Source organism: Lonchura striata, chromosome 17 (genome assembly GCF_046129695.1).
Source record: "Lonchura striata isolate bLonStr1 chromosome 17, bLonStr1.mat, whole genome shotgun sequence".
Taxonomy (NCBI): domain Eukaryota; kingdom Metazoa; phylum Chordata; class Aves; order Passeriformes; family Estrildidae; genus Lonchura; species Lonchura striata.
The window spans coordinates 6,831,859-6,857,775 of NC_134619.1; the positions used below are offsets into that span (position 1 = coordinate 6,831,859).

The window sequence follows — 25,917 nt, forward strand, 5'->3', positions numbered from 1 at the left end:
TTGATTCCTATCAATTTTGGGAAAAACTGAACTGACTGCAACAAGGCTCCACTGAGGAGCTGAATGTGGGCGATTGAGTAAGAAATAGAACAAATGGTGAATAATCCAGCTCTGCTCAACTTGGTGAGAACGTCCCTCCCCAGGAAGTGGGACCAACAGCACACTGCAGCATTCCACTGGGACAGGACCCATATAACTTCTTTATTGAGCTCTATATATAGTTAAAATTCATGGGTGCCATAATCCATTTAAAAACCACCAAGACATCTACAAACATTAAAAGGCTCTAAGATTGATGGTCCCTTTTAAGTAAGAAAAAATAATCTCCAAGCTAAGTAATGTAGCCCAAAGGAAAGGGAAGATGCAGGTACCAAGAGCAGGTGGCCAAAGGAACCTGATGTTGTGAGAAGATGGCACAGTGTCCAGCATAGGGCTCCTTCCTTGGGGCTTCCACATCCCAAAAATTCCTTTCAAGATGTGGTGGTTCCACCTAAGCAAGGGGCAAGGGTGTAGCATGAGGACACACATCAATGCTAGGTTATCTGGCTCAAGGGAAATGCTCCCAATGCAAGTCAGGAATCTCTCCAGCAAGAAAAAGCCACACCACTGCAATTCCCACTTCCCTTTTCCATCCCAATTCTGCAGCCAACACCACAGCACCACTGGGCAGAGGGATTTATGCACCACAAGCAGCCAGCTTTCCCCAGCACATCACTATACCAGGAATGAAAATGCCACATTCCTTGTCCAAAGAGGCTGAAGGACAGCACACATTTGAAAACTACTTTTAAAATTGTTTTTATCCTGTAGTTTCTGCCTCAGCCTTGAATCCTTGTCCAGCCAGGTTCCCTTGCCATGTCTACCCCTCTCCTCCAAAAATCATCTCCATTCCCCTTCCCAAACTCTTCCAGCAATGGCACAAAATCCCTAAGCAAGAACCTCTCAATTCCCAGTGCCTCTCACTCACCTTTGGGAAACTACAATTCCACGGGACATCCGTGATCTACACCCTTTCATCAGCTATTCCAGAGAATGCACCAGAGTTTCCATTAGGAACCCAAAGAAACAAAGGTTTTTGCTTCCAGACCAACCTGGAAGCAAAAGCCTTTCTGCTCCAGCGTTAGAAGATCCGTTTTTGGCTTTTCATCCGTTTTGGCAAGAGGCTGTAGCCCAGCTTGGTGTAGCCACCACTGGCAGGCACCTTCCCACAGTGCTGGGAGCCTGATAAGTCCAAAGGTTTCTGCTATCAGACCCACTCTTCCCAGTCAGAATCACACTCGAAGACAACAGAAGGAAACAAAAAAAAAAAAGAAGCTGTATTTTATACATATTCTCCAACAAGTAATAAGGGAGTTTCTTCTCCAACTAAATAGATGGGATAATGCACATCCACAGACCTGGATACAGCTGCTATAGCCTCAGGTGTAAGACAGTTCAGCTTCTTATTCTATGATCACAAGTCAGGAGGCTGGGGTAAAAAATAGTACACATCACAAGTGTAGAAAATTGAAGACAGCATACAAAGGGTCCCAAACATAAAGCTTTCCCTCTCTTGAGTTTGCTTTTTTCTATCTGCACTTGGAGGGAGCCATCCCAAACCTCCCAGCCACAGGCAGTCACAGCTGTGTAACAGCACAGTCTCCCAACAACTCTAAATAAATGTTCTTCCTTCAAAAGGGCTTTCAGGGATTGCTGAGTTTTGCCTTGTTACTTCAAACCACCACTGTGCTTAATGAACTCAAATACCTAAAATAATAAGCTTTACTATATACATTTAAAAATTGAGGAAAAGTTCTCTAAAAATATGGTTTTGAATTTGACAAAATGCTCCAGCTGCTCAGGTTGGAGGAACACCTCCAAGCTGTGCAGCAGCTTGTTAGCAGAGACCAAACTAAATCACCTAAAGAAGGGGAGCCAGCCCAGACCTTTCCCTGTGCTGCTGGGCTGCTCCCAAAACTGCACCCATCTCCTTCAAGGACATTGAATGTATTCCAACAGCAACAACTCAGATCTGCTGACAAGGAACCAACATCAGATGGGCCAAACACTAAAAGGGGACAGGGAACACATGCCAGGGCCAAGAACAGGGGACTGCCACATGTCAGAATCCATACAAGCGCTAATTAAAGCTAGTGTTTGCAGGGGGGAGTCAGGAATCAACATGGAAATGCCAGCAGAACCTCACAAGACTGCTCCTGTCTCCTATGTGACACCAGCTACAATGCTCCCATGTGCTGCAGAAGCTAATGGCAATGCTGAGGAAAGAAGGAAGCAGCTTTTCCTTTTGGGAGAAAGCTCCTTCCTATCATTATCCATGTCCTGTCCTTCGAAATCTGTGCCACTGAAAGGGCACCACGAGCAGGTTAAGTCCTATAGAGACCTCTGAGGCAGCTGGGGCCAGCACACTCTAGAAGGTATTTTTCAGCTTGGCTGCCACAAGCACAAGAATCTCTCCAATCTTTTTCTGCCAGTTCTCTATGTCCTTGGAGACATCACACCAGAGCTCTCCGTGGCGAGGTTCAGCATTCTCACAGCGCTTCCTCACCTCTTCTTGTTGTTCCTACAGGGAAGAGAAATGACAGTTTGTCCTGGTTTGTTCCAGAAGACAGACAAAAATTGAACCCTCCCTGATTCAAACACTCTTCTGAAGATTATGATGGGGTTTGGGGTCTGTTATTTTCAAAGGAAGTCCAGAAGCAGCAAGTCTCCTGCCTGGCTGAACAAACTGGCTGAGCTGCAGGTAAGCAAGTTTTAGTTATTGCAGAGAAACTGCAGCAGAAACTTCCCGTGTATTACCACCTGCAGGAGCTGTGTCAAGTGAAAGGTCTCTCTGAAGTCAGAAGATAAACACCCCCATCATTTCAGCAGTATCAGCAGTACAAACTGCTGTAAGAGATTAGAGTTGGCTGTTCCTCTGGCTGTGTTCACATGCAACCTGTACTCGACACTTGGGAAGAAACAGCCCCAGTTACACAAACCCAGCACCACAAATCCAGCACAATCCCCTCGGAGCAAGCTTAAGTTTTACAAGAGGAAGATTCATTTCAGAGATTTTTGCATGAACCAGCAGGACTGAGGACAGCAAGCAGCCTGAAACACAGCTCAGCTAATGACAGCACCTTTGAAAAGCCACCACACAGGCCTGTTCATGCTCATTCATGACCAGGCATGACATCCAGCCTCCCCTGTGACCACACAGGCAGGAGCAGTGGCAACATGCTCAGCCCAGCACTGCAGCAATCCCAGGACTGGACAACCCCTGCCAGGCAGGGATTGCTGCTGCCTCCCCTGTTCCCAGGCACACACTCACCTCTGTGCCATGCTGGAGCTCAAATTTGTAAAAGAAGGCCCAGGCATCCCCCAGGTCAGAGTCTATCTTCACTGTGCGGTGGAACCACTCTCTGGCCTTGGTTATTTTCCGCTCGCTCCAGAACAGCCTGGTGGGAAAAGCAGAGGAGAGCTGACAAACAGCCTCACTTTAGAGGAAGATGGCAACCCACAAGAGCTCCAACTTAAAGGCTCTGCAGGCATTCCAGCTCTCTGCTCTCCAAGGAAGTAAACCACAGATTTTTAAGCAACCTGCAGACTATCCTGCCCCCGGGAAGGGAAGGGAGTGAGAGGACTGAAAAGAACATCCAGCACTTCCTATTCACTGCCCCACAGTGAGGCAGGATAACTTAGAGGATAACTCAGCCCAAGGCACAAACAGGCTCTGCTGAGAGGGGAAGCATTACTGAGCTCAACCTTTGCTGCCTCAATTGCTTTAATTTTGTTGTTCTAGATCTGATGTCCAAGAGACAGGATTACATGCCTACATCTATTCCCACTCCTTCATTTTCTTCACATTTCAAGTAAATTTTAGCATCTAACAATAAAATAACTTCTAAAACCTGGAAAGTGACTGCTGTATAGTCACATGCTCACACCTACACAGCCTGCTGGAGTGGAGTGGAGCAGACCTGTCTAGTCAGCCCCATTTTCTAACAAAAAACAAGTATGGAAGCTTTTGCACTCAAACCCCAGCCTGGCACAGCCCCACTGCTGCCATTTCATCCAGGCACTGGCCAATGCTGAAATTTCTCCCCAGTAATGAACCAGCCAAGTCAAGAGTCTCATGGTTTCACTCCTTTGCATTGAAGAGTTCATTTGAGCTATAAGGTCTTTATCAAATCAGCCACCCCTCATAAAGAGCTTAGCCTGTCATAAAATTATACAGCTTATGTGATTGTTTTTAAGCCCTATAATACTCTTGATTGTTCTGTGTTAAATAAACTGTGATTTACAAGAGCACGAACAATGATAGCAGAGGTTTAACACCTGCAAGTAGTGACCATTTTCAGGAACATATTTAACAAAAGTTTGTCACAGATGTGTGACACTCTGTACCTACAGAGGCAAGTCCTGAGGGGTGGTGGAAGCTGTTTATGTTTGGATTAGCTGTCAAACAGCCTGAGGTTGCACCAGAAGGAGCCTGGGAGCAGTTGCCATAAAGCAAAAGTTAACATTTTTCTCACTTGCTGCTAAAGCTGAACAAGTCAGCTGTCAGGATCTGGCAGAATCCAGTGTTGCAGTCACTGGAGTGTATCCTACAGTTTTCTTTGGCTTATAAACTACGTTGTGAAAGAATTGGGCAACTTCAAGCAAAATGTCTCCTGTATTAACCTCTTCTGCTATTCACAAAGGGGAAAAGTAAGTTTGTTTCCATCACAGCTGCTGTAAGGCTGTTCACACATCAGAGCAGGATGTGGCACACATCAATTCTAACAGTGGGTTTTAATCACTGGAATCCTCACAACTCAACCTGGACAAGAAAACAATTCCTAGTAGAATATATTCCCATTTCAGAGAAGCAAACTACAGAATGGCTGGTGGTTTGCATTCTGGGAAAGGGCACAGCTGAAGAACACTGCCATAGGGGACATTCAGGAGCAGAATATCTAGCTCAGAATTTAAAGACACCTGACAGAATCTAGGATAGAGAGAAAAGATGAAAACTATACAGCCACATAAAACTGGAAAAATAACTAAAAAAAAAAAGTCCCTATGTTTACAGATACTTAAAACATACCCTGAACCACTTAATAAAGCCTAGTTCACCTGACAGCACAGTGAAATCCTCTTCAAGGGACAGAAAAAAAAGCAGATTGCAGGGTTTTGTGTGAGTATCAGCAGCACTGGCTTTGTGCGAGTGTATTGCTGCCTGTGCCAGTCCCAGACCCACCAGAACAGCTCGAGGGCAGGCTGACATTCCCCACTTGGAATCAAGGGAGAGATTTGCAGTTACTAGGAGACAGCTGAAGAGCTGTTCCTTGCTTTGGGACTTATTAGAGCTGCTGCAGCCAGAATCACATGGCTGTGCTGGAGTGCAGTGGTCCATCCTGGAAGCAGCCACATACAGACATGGATATATTTACTGCATCAAGCACAGATACTCACTTGGCCACAGCCAGCAAGACATGTGGGTCATGTTCACACTTCTTGAGAGCATCCACACTCTTGGTCTTTCGTTGCGGTCGCGCTTCAAGGAAAATTGCTTCTGACCACAGGATTCCTTAATCGAATCAAGTAGGAAGATTGTTTAGTGCTATTCTGAGGTTAACCCTCCCCACCTGGGCATCAGGCTAGTGCTGTGCAACACAAGCAGCAGTACAGCCCCCACCCTGGCAGTTATTCATCCCCAACCTCATCCCAGAAGACTCTTTCCACACAGATACTTCATTCAGTACTCTGAATTTTTAGCTGCTCTGTGCACCATGCTGGAGCTTCAGTTCTGGGGGTTTTTGTACCACAATTCCTGCAGTTCCAGCACCAGAGCTCAGGCTTTTCAGATGAGATACTGCAAACTCTGGGACAGAGAGGGCAGATCAGCATTTCCAAAGGGAAAGGTATCTGTTTGAATGGGCAACTGCAGCAGCAGAAGTCTCAAAAAATGCAAAGTACAATCTGGGAGCAGTTTCAAGGGTGCTGGAGAGCACCACAGTCTTATTGATGCTGGCTTCACACACACTGATGAAGGACAGAGTAGATCCAGGAAAGCTGGGTTTAATCCCTAGCTCCTCTCATTGCCAAAAGCAAGGAAGGAAATATGCTCAGGGGAGCATGAAATCTGCAGTTTCTCATGTCAGCCAGGCACACCTGATCACTTCAAAGCAAAGCCTGAGAGCTGGTGTCTGCCAGGACTCCATCAAAGCACACTTGCTTCCCATAAACGGCACCATGGGAACACACACGAGCTTTGATAACTGCAGCAATGGACAGAAGAGAGACTCTTCTTCTTGCTCTTTACATATAGGATCACAAATATCATAATATTTCTATTTTATTCTTTGTGCAGCCTGCCACCCAGCAGGAATCAATTCAGCAATCGATGGACCCAAACCTCTGCTTTACATGACTGCAGGTGGCCAACCAGCCAAGTCCTGCAGGCTTTGATTATGGTTTGTTGAGGTCTAAGATAAAGTTGGAAGCAATTGTTTAAACAAAAACTGAGATCCTGCTGCCCATTTCCATAGCAACAGGCAGATCTGTAAAACAGCCTGTGATGACAAACATTCATTAGGTCACTCACAAAAACAAAGCAGGATTTTGGGTGGTGCTGCTTTGGTGACCCACTCGCATGGAGAGTACCTTGCAATGAGTTTATAGTGTCATAAACGTCACTTAATTCCCAATTATTTTACTGAGACTTAAGCAGCCACCAATTAAACACCCTTCAAAACCTAGCCTGAAGGCAAGCCAAGCCTTGCCCTGAAGTAAGTTACTACAATTTGTAGTTACATGACATCTTCTCCCTAAAGATGTCAACATGTTTAAATAATTAAGTCTTCGTGCAATTCTGCCCCAAAATAGGGATGTGATAGGCACTTTATGCTCCCATCCCAAGAGGCAAATGTTTCCACTGCTGGTTAGAACTAACTGACTTACATCATATGACCTCTTAGCCTTTTCTTACATGAGCTAAAATAATCAAAAACCAGGACTAAACATTTATGGTTCATGATCCTATAATCATGACTGTGGTTAAAATTCACTGCCAGCACAAGTTATTAAACTCACAGTGGTGCAACTAGCAGGCAAACCAGCAACTGGGAATCTCCTAAGGCCAGCTGTACTCTAGAGAGACAGGAAAAGCACCATTTTTCCACTTAACTTCCTAACTACAAACACAGAAGTGTCTTTTGTTCATTTGAAACCCTGGCAGACTTCTAGCAGCTTCCAAGAAAAGTCCACCTATAGCCAAGATATTTCTGCAGGAAGCCTGGGGACAAACTGTGGATCCAATAATATACTGGGTACTGCAGAAAAATGGAACAACACCAACGCATGATCCCTCAGGTGTGAGAGAGGACAAAGTAATTTGGATTGTTCTCAAAGACCCTCAACATTTCCTTTGCAGAAGGATGACTTCCACCTCTCCAAAACACCGTATTCTGAGATCTGGCCAAAAAGGACATTTTGGGAGAAAAGTGTGCTTTTATCAACTGGGCAAAACAATTTTGTTTAATGTAGAACTGAGATCCAGCTCACCTGAATTGGGGCACTCTTGCAGTGCCTTGGCCATCAGTGTGTTTGCAATGTTCTTCAGCCCAGCTCGGTACTCCAAGCGCACAGACTCCAACCTGGTAGGGAAGAGACTCTGCTGATATTTATGACAACATTCACTAGGCTGAAACAAACACTGATGAGGGTCACAGGAAACTGCAAACATCTGCCCATATTCTGAATATGTGTAGGTGACTGACATCTTCCCATTCCTCTCCATCTAAAAATAAATGTGACTTTCATTCCATAATGGCCCAGATAACAATCAATCTGAAACTGGGACTGGAACAGCGAGGAAAGAGCCCTGTGCATGCTGCATGCTCTGTGCACTACAACAATCAGTAAAGAAATAACTACTTCCCAGATCCTTACAGTAGCTAGCCAGGACCACCAAAACATTTCTGCTATTCAGGGAAGTTATTAGTCCAGAAGAAACTCCAGGATGGGCATGGTCTTAATCTCAGCCATTTGAGTCTGGGACTTATATGAAATGGCTGTCCTGAAGAACAGATTGAATTTGTAGCCCAAATTCAGTTCAACACCACACAACTCACCAGAGATCTGGATTCTTTGGATTCTTCAGGCGAGACTTTTCCAAGATGGCTCTTGCTCTAGTCAGCTGCCCAACTTTCTCCTCCAGCCTGGACAGCAAAAGCCACAGGGGTATGGAATGGGGGCACTTCTTCAACTGTTTTTAGAAAAAAAGTATGCTCATAGGTAAATTGGGAAAAAAAATCTAGTAATTCCTATAGAAAATAACTTCCTATATCCTCCTGGAGAGTTTAGCAGAAAAGACACTGAGTTGATTATGTCTCTCAGATTTCTACAGTTAGTTTTACAGCACAGAAGTGAAGTTTTTCCTGTACCCAAAATAGTCAGGTACATCAGGTATGGCTGAGCTATCCCAGCAGTAAGAGAAAGGACACACCTGCCTTAACACAGCTACAGTTTGTGCTCCTTCTGTAGATGGAGGGCTCTCATACATCCCAAAGCACAGCAGAGTGTGTAGGCAGTCATTAGGATATAGACCCTGGCAGAAACCTGTGTCCAAATGACTTTGATGGCTGTCGACTTTGAGCATTCATACCAAAGGACACCAATTACCATTTAAAAGAGAGAGTAGTGCTCTGTATCTCCTTTCACAGTGTGTATCTAAGAGCTGCTGAGAAAGATTTTCTTTTAAGAGTTCTGGTTTTAGTCTTTACAGGTCTTAGAGAATTACTGTGCAAAGCCTTTTTTCCTGCCTGTGAGGAGTCAGGCATACAGGGAACTCTCTCAAGCAAGAAAGTCAATCTTGCCCAAGGACAATAGGTAAAAGCAATTCTTGCTTATTTCATTTTTTTTTCTTTTACTCTTTTAACCAATGACAGAAATCATGTCTTTGGCTATCCATTTTGATTCAAAGACAGACATCTCTCCATACCAGCAGCACAAAGCAAACCTGCAGTAACATCCATCTTACCCCTTGATTATAAGCCTCCCGTGCTTTCTCTACCAGCTCTTTTTGTTCCTCAATTTGTCCTTTCATCATCCACAATTTGGGGAAGTCCTCATAGTGTTTCAGGGCTTCCTCACAGAGCTCCTGGGCTGCAGCAATGTTCCCAAGCACCCACTCCAACTTCACAGACTTCATGAAGACCTGGGAACAAAGCAGAGCTGTTTACCACCAGCAGCCACTGGAAAACCATGAATCTGCCAAAGTAGCAGATTCCCACTTTTATGCATCCATTAGAATGTTATTGATTAGCTACAGTTTGAAGTAAAATAAAAATTAAAACATCAGCATTAAATAATAGCAGGAACAAGTAACAATAAGAAAGGTAAATGCAAATACTAACAGAATTAGAATAGTGTGATCCACCTGTATCTCACCTATTTACATAATTATTAACATAGATCTGGCATTTGCATTATCACAGTATCACAGAATGGCTTGCATTGGAAAAGTAGTATTTGCATAAAGAGCACAGCTTTAACAGCACAACCAATTAACAAACCTGAGCCTCCTTCACCAGCACAATCTGATCTCCTCAGATCCAAGCTACCAAGACAACCTTTTCTACTTATGGCTTCAGGCTCTGTTGTCCTGCTCATTACAAACTGTACATGTACTTTTCTGTCCCTCAAATCCTTCCTTCTGGCTATGCAGGGAAGCCACATCTATGAGAAATATATTACAAACCAAAGGCTCTCTCACTGCTCTTTGATCCTCATCCTCCCCATTCCCAAACTCCCCCACTGTGACCTCACAAGAGAGGCATCAAGTCTGAGAGCAGATCTTCAGCCCCAGCTGCAGAAGCTCCCTGACTCAGGGAGGAAAAGGACAGTTAAAAATATGTAGGATGTAACAACAAGGGAGGAGGAACAGAAGACAGGGATCAAACTAACTTTTCATTTACTTGGACAAGTTAAAATGCTTTTGTAAAAAGAGCTGAAAATGGACAGTTTATAATACCAGAGGTAACTGGAGATAAACACAGGAGTGTAACTTTAAGCACCAAACCACCCCAGAGCTGTCTTTAGTAAACCATAAGTGAATCTTCTGTGAAAGCATTTTCTCTTTTTTCCAAGACGTGCTTTTATGCAAAACAAACATTACACAAACAGCTGTAAACTGGGAATTTCCTGACTTTTGCCATTTGTGTAAAAAACCAATTGAAACCCTTCACTTGATCCTAGCCTTTTTTTCCCATCATGCCACGACTTTGTGTCGCAACTCGAAGCGCTCGGCAAAGCGGCCGCGTGCCCCGGAAGGCAATGGCAGGGAGCCATAGGGTCAATCCCTATGGTCACAGAACTGAAGGAACTCCTCCTTCCGTCCCAAATCCCCCGTGGCCAAGAGGCCTGGGCCTCTCACCCTCCACACATCCTTACCCTTGCTGTGGGGGCACTGCTGCGAGCCTTTGCCAGCAGCCTCCTCGCTCTTTCATACTCATTGTTCTCCGACTCGAGCTTCACGGCAGCCAGCCAGATCTCCTCGCTGTTGGGGTTGGCCTGCAAGAACACAAAGTGACAGACAAATGCACACAGTGAATCAACAGCAGATTTAATCCTCTGTTTGATCCAGATTAAAATTGAAATCAGAGCTTTGTCAATCCACAGTAGGATTTTTTTCAGTGTAAGCTCCTCCCAGTCTTCTTTGACCTTTGAAGTTTATAGAAATCCTCCAAAACAGATGGGCAACACAAAGATATATGCCAGTTTAGAAGTTGGATGCTTCTCAATTGTTGAAAAGCAGTAATGCTTGATCTTCTGAACTTCCAGTTTAAATGCTGAAAACATCACAGGGTCTGCCACAATGAGACCCTCATTTTATTACCCTCAAGCAAAAAAGCTGCAGCTTTAATTCCCCACTGAGGTCTGTGAAAACTCTTCCAATAAAAGTCATTTCAGTCAAGAACTTTCCAGCCTAGTAACAAAGAGCACCGAGAACAGATTAAGGACGTATCTTTTACCTTCCGTTTCAAGACCTGTCTTTTTTTTTTCTCACTTAGCTTTTAAGCCTAATTCCCAGTGTTAGAAACACTCTGCCTATCTTTGCTACAGCATCCAGCAGGCAATTCCCTTCATTAGTGGGTTTGAGCCAAGGCATAAGTAATGCAGAGATCTCATTAGGGCAGACCATAATCCTTCACTTGAGGTGACCCAAGACAACAGGATTTTGATCCATGACTGGGGTTGGTGGGAGTCATGCTAGTAAAACTGATGGTTTGCAAACTCACAGGCTGGTTTGGGTTGGAAGGGACATTAGAGATCATCTCATCCCAATCCCGTGGTAGGGATGCCATGCCCCAGACTAGGTTGCTCAGAGCCCCATCCAACCTGTCTCTCAACACCTCCAAGGACAGGGCAGCCACAACCTCTCTGGACAACCTGTTCCAGCTCAGAACCTGGTGTAGAACTACTGAAAGAGCAGCACCACAGCCTTGCTTCCAGCTTGCTGCTATTTTACAGAACATTTTGCCACACAAAGCAATCAAAGAACAGCGGAAGTCTCCATCACTCTGGAAGGCAGCAGGAATCAGGTGTTGACAGAAAAAGCCTGCTCTGTATTCTTTACCTATCACATTTAACACCCTCTGACAAGCGTAACAGACCCACCTGGAAAGCCAGGGCCAAGATGCTTCTGGCTGCTGGCACATCTCCTGCCAGCCACTTGGATTTGGCTCCCATGAGCCACAGCACCTCTGCTTTGGGACAGTGAGCAACAGCTCTCTGCAAAAGAGCCTCCAAGGATTCTCTGAAGACAAGAAACAGCAAGTTACAATCCCTCAAGGTGCTGCCAAAGGCGAGCTCTCTCTCACCATTTCCACTATCACTCAGTGTTATAAATATTGTTGCAAAGTCCAACCTTGTAAACATTGATAAGTTGTTTCATAACAAGGAAAGGGTGAGGTCTTTTTTCACAAGGGTTCTGAAATCAGCATTCCACCAACGGCTCATTGTTCAGACACCTTTGATAGCCTCTGTGGAAAGAGCCCTCACACAAACAGCTCTTTTCTCTTGGAAAGAGTCATTCTGTTTAACAAACCTTAATAGAAGCTGAGACAGGAAGGTTTTCAGAATTACTAGATGAGGTTGTCTTGATCTTATGCAATTTATTTTTTTCTCCTCTGGCAAATACACTTTTCAGGTAGAACATGGGGCTTAAAAGCCAGCCACCACTGGGAAACATGGTAAAACAACATCAAAAGAGAAGGTATATTTGTTCCCAACAACAAAAAAATAGGCCTGAATGAGGAAGAACTCAGCATTTACACTCACTTTCACAATGTAGCCTTGTTGCCTTTAATAAGGATGATTCCACGTGTATAAGTGGCCTACTGCAGAGATTGTTTGCTTTAGTATAAGCTGTGGGCAGAAAGTTTCTAACATGTAAAGTTTTGTGAATAAACTGTAAAAAGAGCCTGAGCTGTAACAGTATAACATCAATCTTAATTCAGACTGTGATACACATTCACAGTGTTTAAACAGAAAATACCAGAGATACTTGGACACCTTCAGCTATGAAGAAGTTTATCTACACAAACTAAATAAAACACATATTAGGTGATTTGTATTCCTATATTTTTCCAGAGATGCCTTCTCAAAGACAATTGTTCCTACCTTGTCTCTTCACAGCTATTTTTACCACATAATCCCTATTGCTAAAAACCATTTTATGACTTCATAAAACTTAAGGATGTTCTGAGCACAACAATAAAAAAGAAGGTCAGACCTGCAAAAAACACCAGTGAGTTTCATCCAGCTGCACTAACTCTGCACTTGCACCACATCAGGGACCTGACTGTAGTTTTCCTTCATCCCCAGCCTGTTCTCCTGTCACAGGGATGAAGCCCTCCACGCAGGGGTCGTGCAGCACACATACCTGGTTCCATGGTTCTTTTCAAAGTAGGCTGCTCGCAGCCACACACTCTTCTTGCTCGGGAAGACTTGCAAGGCATAGGCATAAATGGCTCGGGCACACTCCAGGGCGTTATGAGCAACACACTGAGGGAAAACAGATCAGGACTAAGTCAGCTTAAGGGAGCACTGGAATCGAGAGCAAGCAGGAATTACACATGCACATTCAACCCAGAACTCAGAAACTTGGTGTAATCCATGAATTGAGGCATTAATAGAGAACAGAACACTTACAATCAGCTTTTTAAAAGGAAGCAGGGAAGGAATTTCCAAGTATCCCTCTACAGAGCACAAGAATCCCTGGCCTTTCAATGGGACTGACACTCACAGGACAGCTTGAAACATCAGCAAGGCATTGGAAAGGATCTCATGTTAGCACTTCATTTTGTTATTTCACAGGCAAAACCCTAAGCACCACAGCATGTACCCCCCACTGCTCCGAGCCCAATTTAAGGCCAGTGAAGTTGGACATTTTTCATGCTGAAATATGATTTAGTTCTTAGCACATGTTCAAACTATTCCCCTAAAGCAAAAAAAGCCTGGTAAAACTTTTACCCACTCCCTTGTCCAGTCTTATATTAACTCCTGAGCTACAATGCCTTGAAACTCAACTCCCAGCTCCTTTACTCATAACTCAATCTCTGTTATGTCTCACATTCACAAAAAGAAAAAAAAGTCCACACCAAGTTAGCAGACAAGTTATACCAATATGAACTTTTTGCTTAGTAAAAACTGAAATCTGAATAAAGCTCTATAATAACCTCCTGAGGCAGAGACCTGGCCAAAGGCAGGCAGGTGGTGTGGGAATGACATCCACTTTCACTGACAAAGCCATTTCCCAGGCACCAGTTCAATTTCCTCTAATGAAAAAACACAAACCCACAATAAAACAAAACCAATGAGAAGCAGCATCACAGCTGGACATACACTGTCTGCATCTTCCATCCAGGTGTGTTTCCGATCTTCTTCCTCGATCCCAATCCCAATCACAGCTCTCATGATTGCCTGGCATGTGGCCACACTTCCAGCTTTATCACATTCCTCGGCATCCTAGAAACAACAAGGAATGCCCTGCTCATTTTGAGGGCTTGGCACAAGAGGTTAAAGTCTGCAATGGCAACTCCTCAGGCACAAACAGAGACATTGTGGTCACTGCCAGAGCACAAACACATTGCTCAAACACACCCTGTCACTGAGCAGGAGGCTGCACCCACATGGAAGATGCTGCAGCTGTACACAGAATCATTCACAAGCTGCTTACATTCACTGCAAAGGTAGCAATGTGTGATCTTTCCAGACCCACAAGTCTTTTCCTACAGCTCCACAACCCTGGGCTGACCCAAGCAGGAATCTCGCCAACAAAAAAAGCAAAAATTTCACAAGAAAGAAGTGTAACAATAAAACTACTGACCTTCTTTCAGCTTTGAGAGGATTAAGTCTCAATAAGGGCTTAGCAATAACTAAATTCAGGAGTATACCACAAAGCAGTGTAAAGTCAAAGGTGCAAGGACTCTCACCAGACATGTATGGAAAAGTGGTGTTTCCTGACACCTAAAGCTTTCAGAAAGCCAAGCATATCTTGCTTAAACTTGTTGAAAAGCCCTCTGATCAGATAACAGAAATGGAGCAGTTCTGGTACTGAGAAGGAACTCGAGAACACGATGCAGAGGCTCTGCTCACAGATTTTTTTTTAAAGAGAACGTGAAATTAACCTCTAATTTATTTTACTGCTGTAAAGAAATTCAGAATTCTTTTAGATGTTAACAAGGATATCCATTTAATATTAAATACTTCATTCATTATCAATGCTCTTAAGCAGTATAAGATTCTGCTGCCTTGACCCCGTGTAAATTATTTTAATAGGAAACTGCTTTAAAGACTTATGATCAAACAAAGCACAGAACATATTCAGAAGGAAAGAGCTTCCATACAGGACTAACAGACTATTTCCTACATGCTGCAAATGCAGCATTTGTAATGATTTCTCATAATGCCATTTGACAAAGACTTGTGGGGCAAACAAATACCTGTCAAGCCAAAAGAGACACATGCAAAAAAATACATAAATCCTTCACTGAAGGCTTTAAGCCTCCATCCTACTTAAGGCAGCAGCTGCTTCACCTTGAAGCTACTTATCTTCCATGACAGAAGCAAACCAGACATTTCAGCAAAACACATGTGATGTTACTCTGGGGTATCAGTTAAGGCCTTGACCCTACTGAGCTTTTTAGTCTCATCTCTTGTCTTTTCACAGGGAGCTCCACTGACAAGCCAGGTGCAAAATTACTGTCACATAACCATCAGCAGCCTTTAGAACAGAACCTGAAGAATCCCCCTGGGCCTTCAAGACCGAGCACATACCTGAATCCACTGCTCCCTGTTGATTTCCACCCCGTTAGCCCTAAGAGATGTGATGGCTCTGTCAATGATTTTCTCCACCATCTGGGTGTTTCCATTGGCTTCCTCCAGTTTGGCAGCAGTGATCCAGATGTGACGATCCGTCGGGATATTCTCCCGGGCTTTGTTAAGGACTTTACGAGCGTTCTCATATGTCTCCAGCCTTGCCAGCGCCAGCCACAGCTGCAGAGCAACAAAAGATGGATTTGAGATGAGAACAAGGAGATGACAAGGCTGCTGTAAGGCAGTGTCAGCCCACAGAGATAAGCAGCTTCACGCTGCTTGCTACTGGTTGGCAACAGTCCTCAAGCACTGCAAGGAGGCTGTGGAATACCAATGGAGGAGAGGAGAACAGGCTGCCGCTGCCCTTGAAGCTCAGTGCTGATCATCTCTGGATATCATCCCCATCTGCTGGGCTGTTATACTCCTATTTTCTTCACATCACCTCTCAAACAGCTGAATTGAACACTCTAGTTTGGTAGTTTCAGAGATGAGTAACTTTTAGATTCGCCAGGTTAAACGTTCACTTGTCTTCCCAACTGTCAAGGCACCACACATGGACACAAACATGGCTCAGTGCCTACAGCAGGCACAGCTGTGCACTGCCATGACTAACCTAACAATTACACACCAAAATGAGGCATGTAATGACCACCAGACAATTAACTCCAAAGGAAAAAAAAACACATTCCACTACTTATATATCCTTCCCACTGTGGCATGAAGCACGTGGGAGAAAACCCCGTGTGGAGAAACACTGCTCACCCTGCCTTTTGCCTGCAAAGCTCTACTGCCATCCTGAAGTGGGGTGTAGGGCTTTTTAATTTCACTTTTTTTTAAACTCACTTCAACACTGGTTGGACAGCACTCCACAGCCCGGCTCAGCATGATCCTGGCATCCTCAGGTTCCTCCAGCTCCACGGCTGCTTTCCACAAACGCACCGAGTTTGGAACATGCTCAAGGGCTAGAGAGGCAAAACAATTATGTCAATAATGATAAAATAGTTTACCAATGAGATCTGTATTTTCTAAACATGATGTAATAAAGGATTTGTGCTATTACAAGGAAATGTCCTGAAGGAGGGAAAGGAGGGAATTTACTTATTTGGGCTCTTGCTTCAACAATAAGAATTTAAAATCAGCAAATAAAACACTTAATCATTTTAATTGGAAACAGGTTTTGGAGAGCCAAGGGCTTTTTTTGTTGTACAGGCTGTAATTGCATCCTCCTCAGTAAAACACCTGGCTGAACAAAGCCTCTAGTCTCAGCAAATGAGCAGATGAGGATCTTCAAAACTGGGCAGCTTAAATCACACCGGGTCTGCCTTTATAGAAAAGCAGCATCTTTAACACTAACTAATAATACAGCCTTGTTCCTTACATGTTGAAACTGCTCCTTCACAATGCAATTTTCCTGTAAGCCTCTCCTGACAGCTCAATGGACCCCAGCTTAACTTCCCAAAGAGCTGTTGTCCTGCCATGCAAATATAAAACAGGGATGCATAAAAACTTAAAGGTCTCACTGACTCTAAACAATGAGTACCAAGAGTGCTTCCAGCAATCCAATATGGACTCCACCTAATTAGGATTCTTCAAGGCTTCCTTAATCTTGTCTAAGAGTTAGCTGCTGTTGGTAGAACTGCATTCTCTGCAGCCTGTCCTACATGTGCTGTCTCAAACATTAAATGCTAAACAACTTTCCTCAGCCCATCTCGTTAAGAGATTGAGAAACCAAAGGGGCTTTTGAGTCTTTTGTCACTCCAATTTGCACCCCAGACTGCTGAAATCAGCTGCATTGCAGCATTACTTCCAGTGCTTCCATGGTGACTGTACACAAATGTGCCATAGTTACAGAGGACTGGGCACAACCCTCTTCAATAAAGCAAGCACAATCCCAGGAACACAAAAATGAGTGGGAAAAGGCATCTAAAACCACTTTGGAACTAGCTGGGCTTCCAGGCAAGGCTGTTCTTTGAGGCATTGCTGCAGACGCAGAGGCACAGTGCTGAGCCTCAACTCAGAGCACATGCCACCCCAACATATAGAAACATTTACAACAAGCATTAACCATTTGTCTCCAAGTCTGCAGCTGCAAGAGATTTTCCTGAAGAATTCAAGTGAGTAATGTCAGCCTCCAAGAGCTGAAAGCATCCCTCTGCAGGACAGAACATGCTTCCATAAATACAGAATTTGGTTTTTAGACCTCAAGCTGTGTTTCAGCCACTCAGCTTGCTGGGTTTCCAGTCAGACTGAGGCTTTAAAAACTCCAGAGGTTCTGTTGAATGGTAGGAATGCACACAGCAAACAGAGAGGAGAAATGCATTATGAAAGGTCACACTTCAGTGACATTACCTGGCACTCAAGCTTTTTTATTTTGGGAAAATAATGGGTTATGCTGCCACTTAAGGCTCCAAGCTCCATATTACTGATGCTCCCTAAGCAGCAGAGGAGCACTGTGAAGCTGTTAACAGGCAGAAACTCAGAAAAGAATGATAAATCCAGTTCCATTCCACTAACAGCTTTTTATCAAGAGATTAGGTAGGTGTTTCCAAAAACTGAATGTTTTTCTCTTCATAAATACAGTGTCTGAAGCAAAGCTCAGTACTTAGTGGGTAAGTCACTGCTCTCACACAAGACACTCCCCTACCTGAGCTGGGCTCACAGATCTATTTCTGCTCCTTTCTAAGTGTTTTACTGTTCAATGTCTGTGACTGTTCCTGAGAAGGACACACAGTGTCACAGGAGCAGCACTTCATACCATGCTGCACTGCAGAGCCAATGGAAATTTAAAAAGCTACTGAATAGTTAATATCTGAACTCTTTAGCACTTCAAATCCAGCAACTTTGAGACGCCTTTCATCAAGATGTAGTAAGAGGTCATTTCATTAGAGATCTGCCATTTCACATGCAAGAGGTAAGAGGTGGGAGGCAACTAATTCCTTTGAAACTAAACCACTCAACACTGCAGAATGCTTCACAATGATTCAGTAAATGTATTAAATCCAGACCCTTTTCACTGTCTAGATTAAAAGCAGGAGATGTAACAAATACAATTCAGTAGTCATGAAAATCTAATCTCTACTGACACAGGCCCAGCTACTTAAAGTAATCAAAGAACTCGTATTTTGAACCTCTGAGGAAGACCTAGGCTCAGGACAACACAACAAACTGCTGTTGAAGAGCTCATTGTTTGGAAAAGATAGCAATTCCATGAAAAAGGAAAACCTCCAAGTGCAATGGAATCCAAGAAAATGTAAGGTTTCAGGTAAACACCACAGAGAAAGGCTCTTTGTCAAGGACAAAACTTGCTACACTAAAGCAAATCCTGCAGCTCAACTGGCTCAATGATTTGAGAACCCCAAGACCTCTAAAGCTCCTCCACCAGCAGCCACTGTGGCATCTAACAGGCTATAAGCAAGTAGAAACAATCAATTCAGGTATCTTTTCCAAAAAGTATTACAAGGTGACATCTAGAGCACCTTTTTATCCTTAGAACATAATTTTTTAATTGCTTTCATCTATTTATCTAATTGTGATCAAGCTGAAACTGGCTTAGGTAAATGAAATACCATTTTGGAATTGTTCAGTACCAGCAGCTTTCTGCTGAAGGATGCTTTACAAACACTTCAACACCTTTGTTCTTCGGCTCAACAGCAGCAAGTTCTACCATTAGTACACAAACTGTCAACTGTAATTTCAACAAGGAAGCAAAAAAAAAGCACCTGAACTTATGGCCACATCTTGAACAACTTAAAACACAATAACCGAGAGTGCAATGCCTTCATTCCCTGGGCCCACAGGAGCTCTCACCTTTCCTAAGGACACGTTTCTTGGCACGGATGTCTGTCTCCAGCTCTGCTGCTCTGATATAGATCCGCACAGACTGTGGCAGGTGCCGCACAGCCTGGGCCACAACAGCCTTGGCTGTATCTCCAGGCTGAAGCCGAGCAGCTTCCAACCAAACATCTTCACTCTGTCAGGAAAAACAACCCATCTTCCTTTACATCAGAGCAAGAATATAAAGTCACAGCTTCTGGCTAAGCAGGTATTTTGTAATACAGTAGACAGTGAAGCTGTTATCAGGCAGAGCCTCAATCAAGCTTAACAGAGATTCTGCTGCTTATGAACTACAACTTTTTCCTACTATCCCACAAGGATCAGCAGGGAAGCAAGCAATTCTGACCTTAGGGCACATCTCTGTTCCTTTCATGATGAGGTTTCGAGCCACCTGGAGTTTGCCAGTGACCTCTTCCAGTCGGGCAGATGCTATCCAGGCTGGTGGATGATGAGGATTGGTCTCTCGGACAGATTTCAGGAGCAAACGGGCTTTTTTGATATCACTAAAGGAGGAGGAAAAACAGGAAGGAAAATTTTCAGCACAGTGGGAAACAATTCTCCTGAACCAGGATGTGCTCAGATGCACAATAACTGCGACTTCAGATTTTCCCATACTGGAAACATGAATTACATTCTCCCAAAACAAGCTTACAAATACACACCAACACAGCCAGATCACAGGGAAACCAGTTAAGTATTTAAGCAAGATTTCTGGGAATTACAGCTGGGCACTTGCAGCCAGAAGCTGATAAGCCCAAGCACTGATGTAAGTCAAGAATTAGCATCAATATTTGCACATATTGCTCTGACTTAAAAGAGCAAGTCTTTATGAAACACACGTCAAGCTCCAGGCTAAAGAGGTTCTCAGAGGTTGTCAATCAAGCCTAAATTAGCAGCACACAGGTACAATTAACCAGGTTATTTCCTGGCTGGCAGGCAGGCACACACTGCCAGCACTCTGGCATGGAAATAGGGATGGAATGGAAACAATCTGCACAATTGATGCATCCAGGTCAGATGCTAATACCTCAACTGAAAGATTAGCCCAGATCTCATGTTAAAAGAATTCATCCTCAAAAACCCACCTGGCATTTCTTACAAACTAAATGCCAGCTGAAAGCACCCACTCAGACAGATTTCCATTTACATGTAGGATCAGTGCCACTGCTAAGAGGATAAATCTGTTAATCCTTCTTAAACTTACTTGATATCTCCTCCGTGTGTGGGAATCATGGAATTCAAGTCTGTCAAATATCCTTTTGGGTCCACTACAGTCTGGCCACTCACAGAGTCCGACACCTGGGAAAGTCAAATCAGAGCTACTGAAATGACCACTCACAGCCCCTGAACACCTAAAAAGATACTGTGGCTCTACAAAAAATCCTAGGTATTCACCTGTTCCCAAAAGCAAGAAAGGAGGAAAACACAAAGCCTTGCTTATAAGCTTTTTTTATATTTCTAAAATACACAATTTTAACATTAAAATCCAGACAAGAAGCAGCTTGGTGATAAGCAGTCACCCAAAGGTCTTGCAGCCCTGACAGCTAAAGGCATTCTTTTTAGAGTAACCAGATTTAAATGAGAAAATCAACGATAAAGAAGGCAAAAAAATCAGTATTTTTCAGCAGTTTGTCCTGCATCCTTACATAGGACAGAAGAGATGCTTCCATTGGCAGCACTACCTGTGCTGTTTGCCTCAAGGGCACCTCTGCTATAACCAGGCAGTCTATTCTCCCATAAAGACCAAGAATTCCAGGGAAAAAACAATATTTCTCAGGAAATTCTATTCATTATGAGGGCATTAAATTTGGGGAGAGGGAATATAAAATTATTTCACAGCTCAGCTGCTCTTGGATCTTCTAACACTCAAGAGAATTTAACACTTTTCTAAAACCAGTGACAGATCCTGCCTTCCCACATCCTTACCTGGCTTAGCCTCATATCCATCAAGGTGTTTCTGGCTTGACCAATCTTCCTCATATCCAATTCACCTGTCCCAGGTGTCATCAAGCCTGGTGTCATTCCTCCTGGGTATGGAGTATTCAAACCCCCTGGATATGGAGTATTCAGTCCACCAAATTGCTATTAAAAAAAAAAAAAAAAAAGTGAGAAAGCAATTCCTAAAACCTCTTCTGAGATTTCAAAAATAATTCAGACTATTGGCTGATTTGCACTTCCCCAGAAGCTGCAGGACAAGGATGCCTAACCCCCACAAGTACTTTTGATATGGCTTCCCTGGATCCCAAAACATTTCTCATACAGGATTTGCAAATCTAAAGGTAATTACTAAAGTTTAGTCAAGTCAGTGAAATAAGCAACGAGAAAGTGAAAAATTCAAGCACAAACATCTGAACTTGGCACATTTAAATGAGAATATCTGCAAAGAAGTCCTATGGACACCTGGAGCCAGTCAGCTGCTCCTATAATTCTATGACCACAGTAGACTCTGGCCACAGAGCAAGAAGCTAAATTATTTCATTTTTAGTTGACTGAAAGGCAAATCATTTTTAACACAATCGCCCCAGAACTAGAAAAACCATTAGGTGAAAGCAAACTTTATTTTCTGTTTCATCTTTGGAAGATGTTATTGTATGGTTATGCTCACCAAAACTATCACCACCCTGCATTCAGCAAATAGGAAAAGAAACACTCTTCCATCTTTAAAACAAGAGCCAGGTTTTCTCTGCTTATCCCCACATTTTCTCTGGTAATAGCACTGAAAGGCTCCAGCAAGCACACAAATTTAACATCCTTTGGAATTCCTTTGGAAGACTCCCAGTTTAACACTCATCTCTAACCCAGTCTGGCCACAGCTTGCCCAGGTTTGCTGTGTACTCACGGTCTGGCGTGGGTCCACCGAAGTGTGATTCTCCCCTGACTGCAAATGCTTTGCAAAGAAGCTGTCGGGGACAGGAGTCAGCTTCTCATAACGAGGATTCCTCTGCCTCTTGTTCCTGGCATCCCCAACCTCAGGAATGCTCAGCCACTCCTCCTCAGTGACCTCCGCTAATTTCCGCTGTTCAGACAGGAGTTGGCATCAGTATTTGCTGCAGAAATGGCTTCTGAAGTGCTCTAACTCCTTAATAGATTCTTTTTCTTGAAATAATTCAAGATCAATTAAACACTTAAGGGTCAGACTTTTTTCTTAATCCAACGTACAAAAGAACTAGATGCATTTAATGGGAATTTGGTTTTAGTCCAGACTGAGATTCCAAATCAATTTTGTTATTATATTCAGTGCTACAAACATTCAGATTAATCCTAGTGCCTGGAGCATTGAGTGGTTTACTACTAATCATTAGACAACAGCTTAAACAATACATTTTACTTAAAAGAAGATTTAGATTCAGGAGATTCTGCTCAACTACTCCTGCAATGCCAACAAATTATCAGTTTCCCTCAAAGACAGAAGTGTAGCACCTTCCACAAAGCACAAAACAAAAATTACCAATATCAAAATCTGCAGAGATTTCACTGCCTTGTGTATCCCCATGACCAGTGTTTACTCTTCCAACAGAAAGTAATTCTAATCTGGAGAATATCAAAGTACTCATTTGCCAATACACAAAATCTGAGCAAAAAAACAAACACACATAAAAGAACACACAGCCACCTCTTGTTTCTCATAAAAGTCACATTTAATTTTTTTCCTTACTTTCAAGTCTGAGAACTGCTGTTGAATTTTGGGCCGTTCCATACGGTACTTTTCTATTTCCTCTTTTTCTCGTTGTTCCCTTAGGAAAAGGAATACTGAGGTCATGCTCAAAGCAGCACTTGGCAAGACTTTGATTAAAGTGTTCACATAACAGAAGAATGTGTTTGATAAGAGTTAGGGCATAAAAAAGGGCATTTTTTTCCAATCTTAGATTATCAACATTACAACAAGAGATCCTTTATCAAATAAGACAGTATTATAGTGTAAAAACAGACATCTCCAAGTGAACTTCAGTCTCTGACCTCCTCTTAATGAGAGGTGAATTTAACAAGTAACACATACTGTTTACAAGCATGAGGTGACTCCTCTAACAATTTCCAATCTACTGTGCAGTCTGTGATGCATCTCCCCACACCATCTTAATGAACTACAGGGACTCTTAATTAACTACAGTGAAGTAATTTAATGGCATCCACTATCAAAGCAAGTGGTGCAAAATACCTGTCATCCTCAATTAACCAGGAAACACCCCCTGCTAGTGCTGTAGCTTATCCTACCTCCTTTCTTTCCTGCGTTCATCCATCCTCTTGTCCAAAGCTGCATAAATAGCATCTGCTTCTTCATCATCTTTTTCATAGGGGCCACTTGAGAACAGGCTCCCAGCATAGCCATTGAACTGGAAATTGGAGAGAGAGGGGAAAAAAAAGAGGAAAAAAAGGCAGGTTTTTTAAGTTCCTGTTATGTTTCTGCAACAACAATCACCTGAAAATGCATTCACAGGCTGCTTCTGACAACATTGCATCAGATTAACACATCCCTAAATAAAAGCATCCTCCAGAAGGATAAATAAACACCATCCCATGGTGGTGTTTATTCTCCCACACCATTTGAAGCAAAACTGCTACAAAATTGCTTCTTTCTCTAAACCACTTCTATTCAGCAATAAATGAGATCCCAGGATAGAAGAGCCATTCTCTTCCTTTAACCACTTTCTACACCAGTGAAAGCAAGCAGAAATAGTATCACAACATTCAACCAACCAAAGTGGGACTTAAGAGACTATACAGGCCACTTAATGACAATATATGGCACAGAATCGGAGTCATTTAGGTTGGAAAAGACCTCCAAGATCATCAAGTCCAATCTTGTCAAAGCACATCAGCTTTCATTTGTGAAGAATAAAAAAAAAAAACCTGAAATACTTAAACTAATTTTTATTTATAGATATTTTCCAAAAACTCTCAGGGCTCTGCATCAGCAATTAAACCACAATCCATGGAGCAAGGCCACAACAAGAATCTGTAAGCACCATGCCACTGTGCATACTGAGGTCTCAATCAATAAATAAAAAAGGAAATGCTGCCTGCAAACTACGGGAAACTCTGGGTTTGAAGCCTCAGCTAGGAGCAGGGCTCATAGCAAGAGCAGAAGAGCTCAAGGACTCTTCTTCCACCTGGGGAAAAACAGCTGCAGGATGATGAAAACCTCCTCACCTCGTCGTAGTTGGTGTCATTCAAATCCTCATCATCATCATCTGCGGTCTGGTTCTTCTTCATCTGGTCGCCCACGGTTCTCTTGCCCGGCGGGGCGTGCCGGTCGTCCACGGGGTCGTTGGCATCGCGGGCAGGGCCGATGTCAGAGCGCGTGGTGAAGCCCGTGGCTCTGCAGGGATAAACCTGCTCAGCTCACTGCTACCCCAGCCTGCCACAGCCACTGCTCAGGGCAGGCAGGGAAAACATCATTCCTTTGGGAGAACGGCATCAGGCGCTCCTCGTGACCAGCTTTCGTAAAGCCAGAGGGAAAACAGCCTTGGAATCATGGAATGGTTTGGGTTGGAAGGAGCTCACCCCGTTCCAACCTCCTGCCATGGGCAGGAGCACCTTCCACTAATTGCTCCAAGCCCCATCCAACCTCGGACACTTCCAGGGGTGGGGCAGCCACAGCTTCTCTAGGCACCCTTTTATAGGGAGAACTTTTCCCACAAATACACTGCAACCACCCAGCTCACAGCACTGCCACCCATCCCATGCACAGCCCCTTTCTGAATTCTGTCTCTGGATCTCTCAGCTGACCCTGCAGGCTGTGGGGCACCACAGGCTGGGGATCAGGGCAAAGGCAGCTGGAGCTGAACCCCCACACTGGCCCGGCAGCACCCCGAGGGGCACAGCCAGCAGGATCTCCCCAGGGAAGGCAATAGGAAATCAGGGGGGATGAACACAACTCACACCCAGCAAACAACACCCTAAAAATTATCTCAGCCACCACCAAACTCCCTCATTGTTCCATCAATAAAAGCCCCCAGGTTTGATCGTTTTTCAGACGCTCCCACCCGCACACAGTCACAGAATCAGGAGGGACACAATCCTTTGCCGGTCTGAAGCACCCGGGAACTCATCCTGGGAGCCAGGCTGGCTTTTTAACACAACCCCGCCCAGCCAGAGAGTGAACGGGAGCCATCAGGAAGGGACAACACTGAAAAGCCGCGCGGGCCACCCCGAGGGGACGGGGACGAGCGGCGCACGGAGGTGTGACCCAGCCGGGCCGCGAAAGGGCTCGGGAGAGCCCCGAGGCCCGGCGGAGCGACCGGGCTGTGAAGGGACCGGCGGGGCGGGGGGGGCCAGGCCAGGCCTGGCGGCGTCTCACCCGCGGCCCAGCCCCGGCACGTAGCCCAGGGGCGCGGGCATGCCCAGGAACGGCTTCTTCTTCTTGTTCATGACGGCGGTGGCGGCGAAGCGACAGCGAGGCGAGAGCGGGGCGGGAGCGGAGCAGAGCCGGGAGAGGCGGCCGGGAAAGCGGCGGCGGAAGTGGCGCCGCGAGGCCGGAGCGGCACTTCCGCTCCCGCCGGAGCAGCGCCCCCTGGCGGCGCGGAGGGCTGAGGCGCGCTGAGGGCGATGAGGGTGGCGGGGACGAAGGGCGTGGGGGTTGTGAAAAACCGCCAACCGCCTGGTTTTTAACATTTTTTTAACAGTTTAATAATAATAAAATGGTTGTAAAAATAGCAATACAATTAGAGGAATAAGGTTTAGAGTTAGGACAATTACAAGACAATAAAAAGCAAAGAATTACGGACGTCCGGCTGCTCT

At 44.3% G+C, this 25,917-nt stretch overlaps 2 protein-coding genes across 2 annotated transcripts in view; one reads left to right on the top strand and one right to left on the bottom strand.

Annotated features, from left to right (window-relative positions):
* RGS19 (regulator of G protein signaling 19) overlaps nt 1-25,917 on the top strand; it is a 120,499-nt gene that overhangs the window by 81,901 nt on the left and 12,681 nt on the right. The gene's annotated exons all lie outside the window — the stretch shown is intronic.
* On the bottom strand, nt 172-25,666 carry PRPF6 (pre-mRNA processing factor 6). The gene is made up of 21 exons (XM_021527295.3): nt 25,478-25,666; nt 24,328-24,496; nt 23,392-23,510; nt 22,835-22,913; nt 22,019-22,195; nt 21,106-21,261; nt 20,384-20,478; nt 19,526-19,682; nt 19,153-19,315; nt 16,189-16,307; nt 15,307-15,525; nt 13,873-13,995; nt 12,911-13,032; nt 11,644-11,782; nt 10,417-10,536; nt 9,005-9,181; nt 8,097-8,230; nt 7,528-7,619; nt 5,437-5,551; nt 3,311-3,437; nt 172-2,560 (listed from the first exon to the last, which is right to left on the bottom strand). Exons 1-21 carry the CDS (start codon nt 25,546-25,548, stop codon nt 2,408-2,410), a joined length of 2,826 nt encoding a protein of 941 aa, XP_021382970.1. The 5' UTR covers nt 25,549-25,666; the 3' UTR covers nt 172-2,407.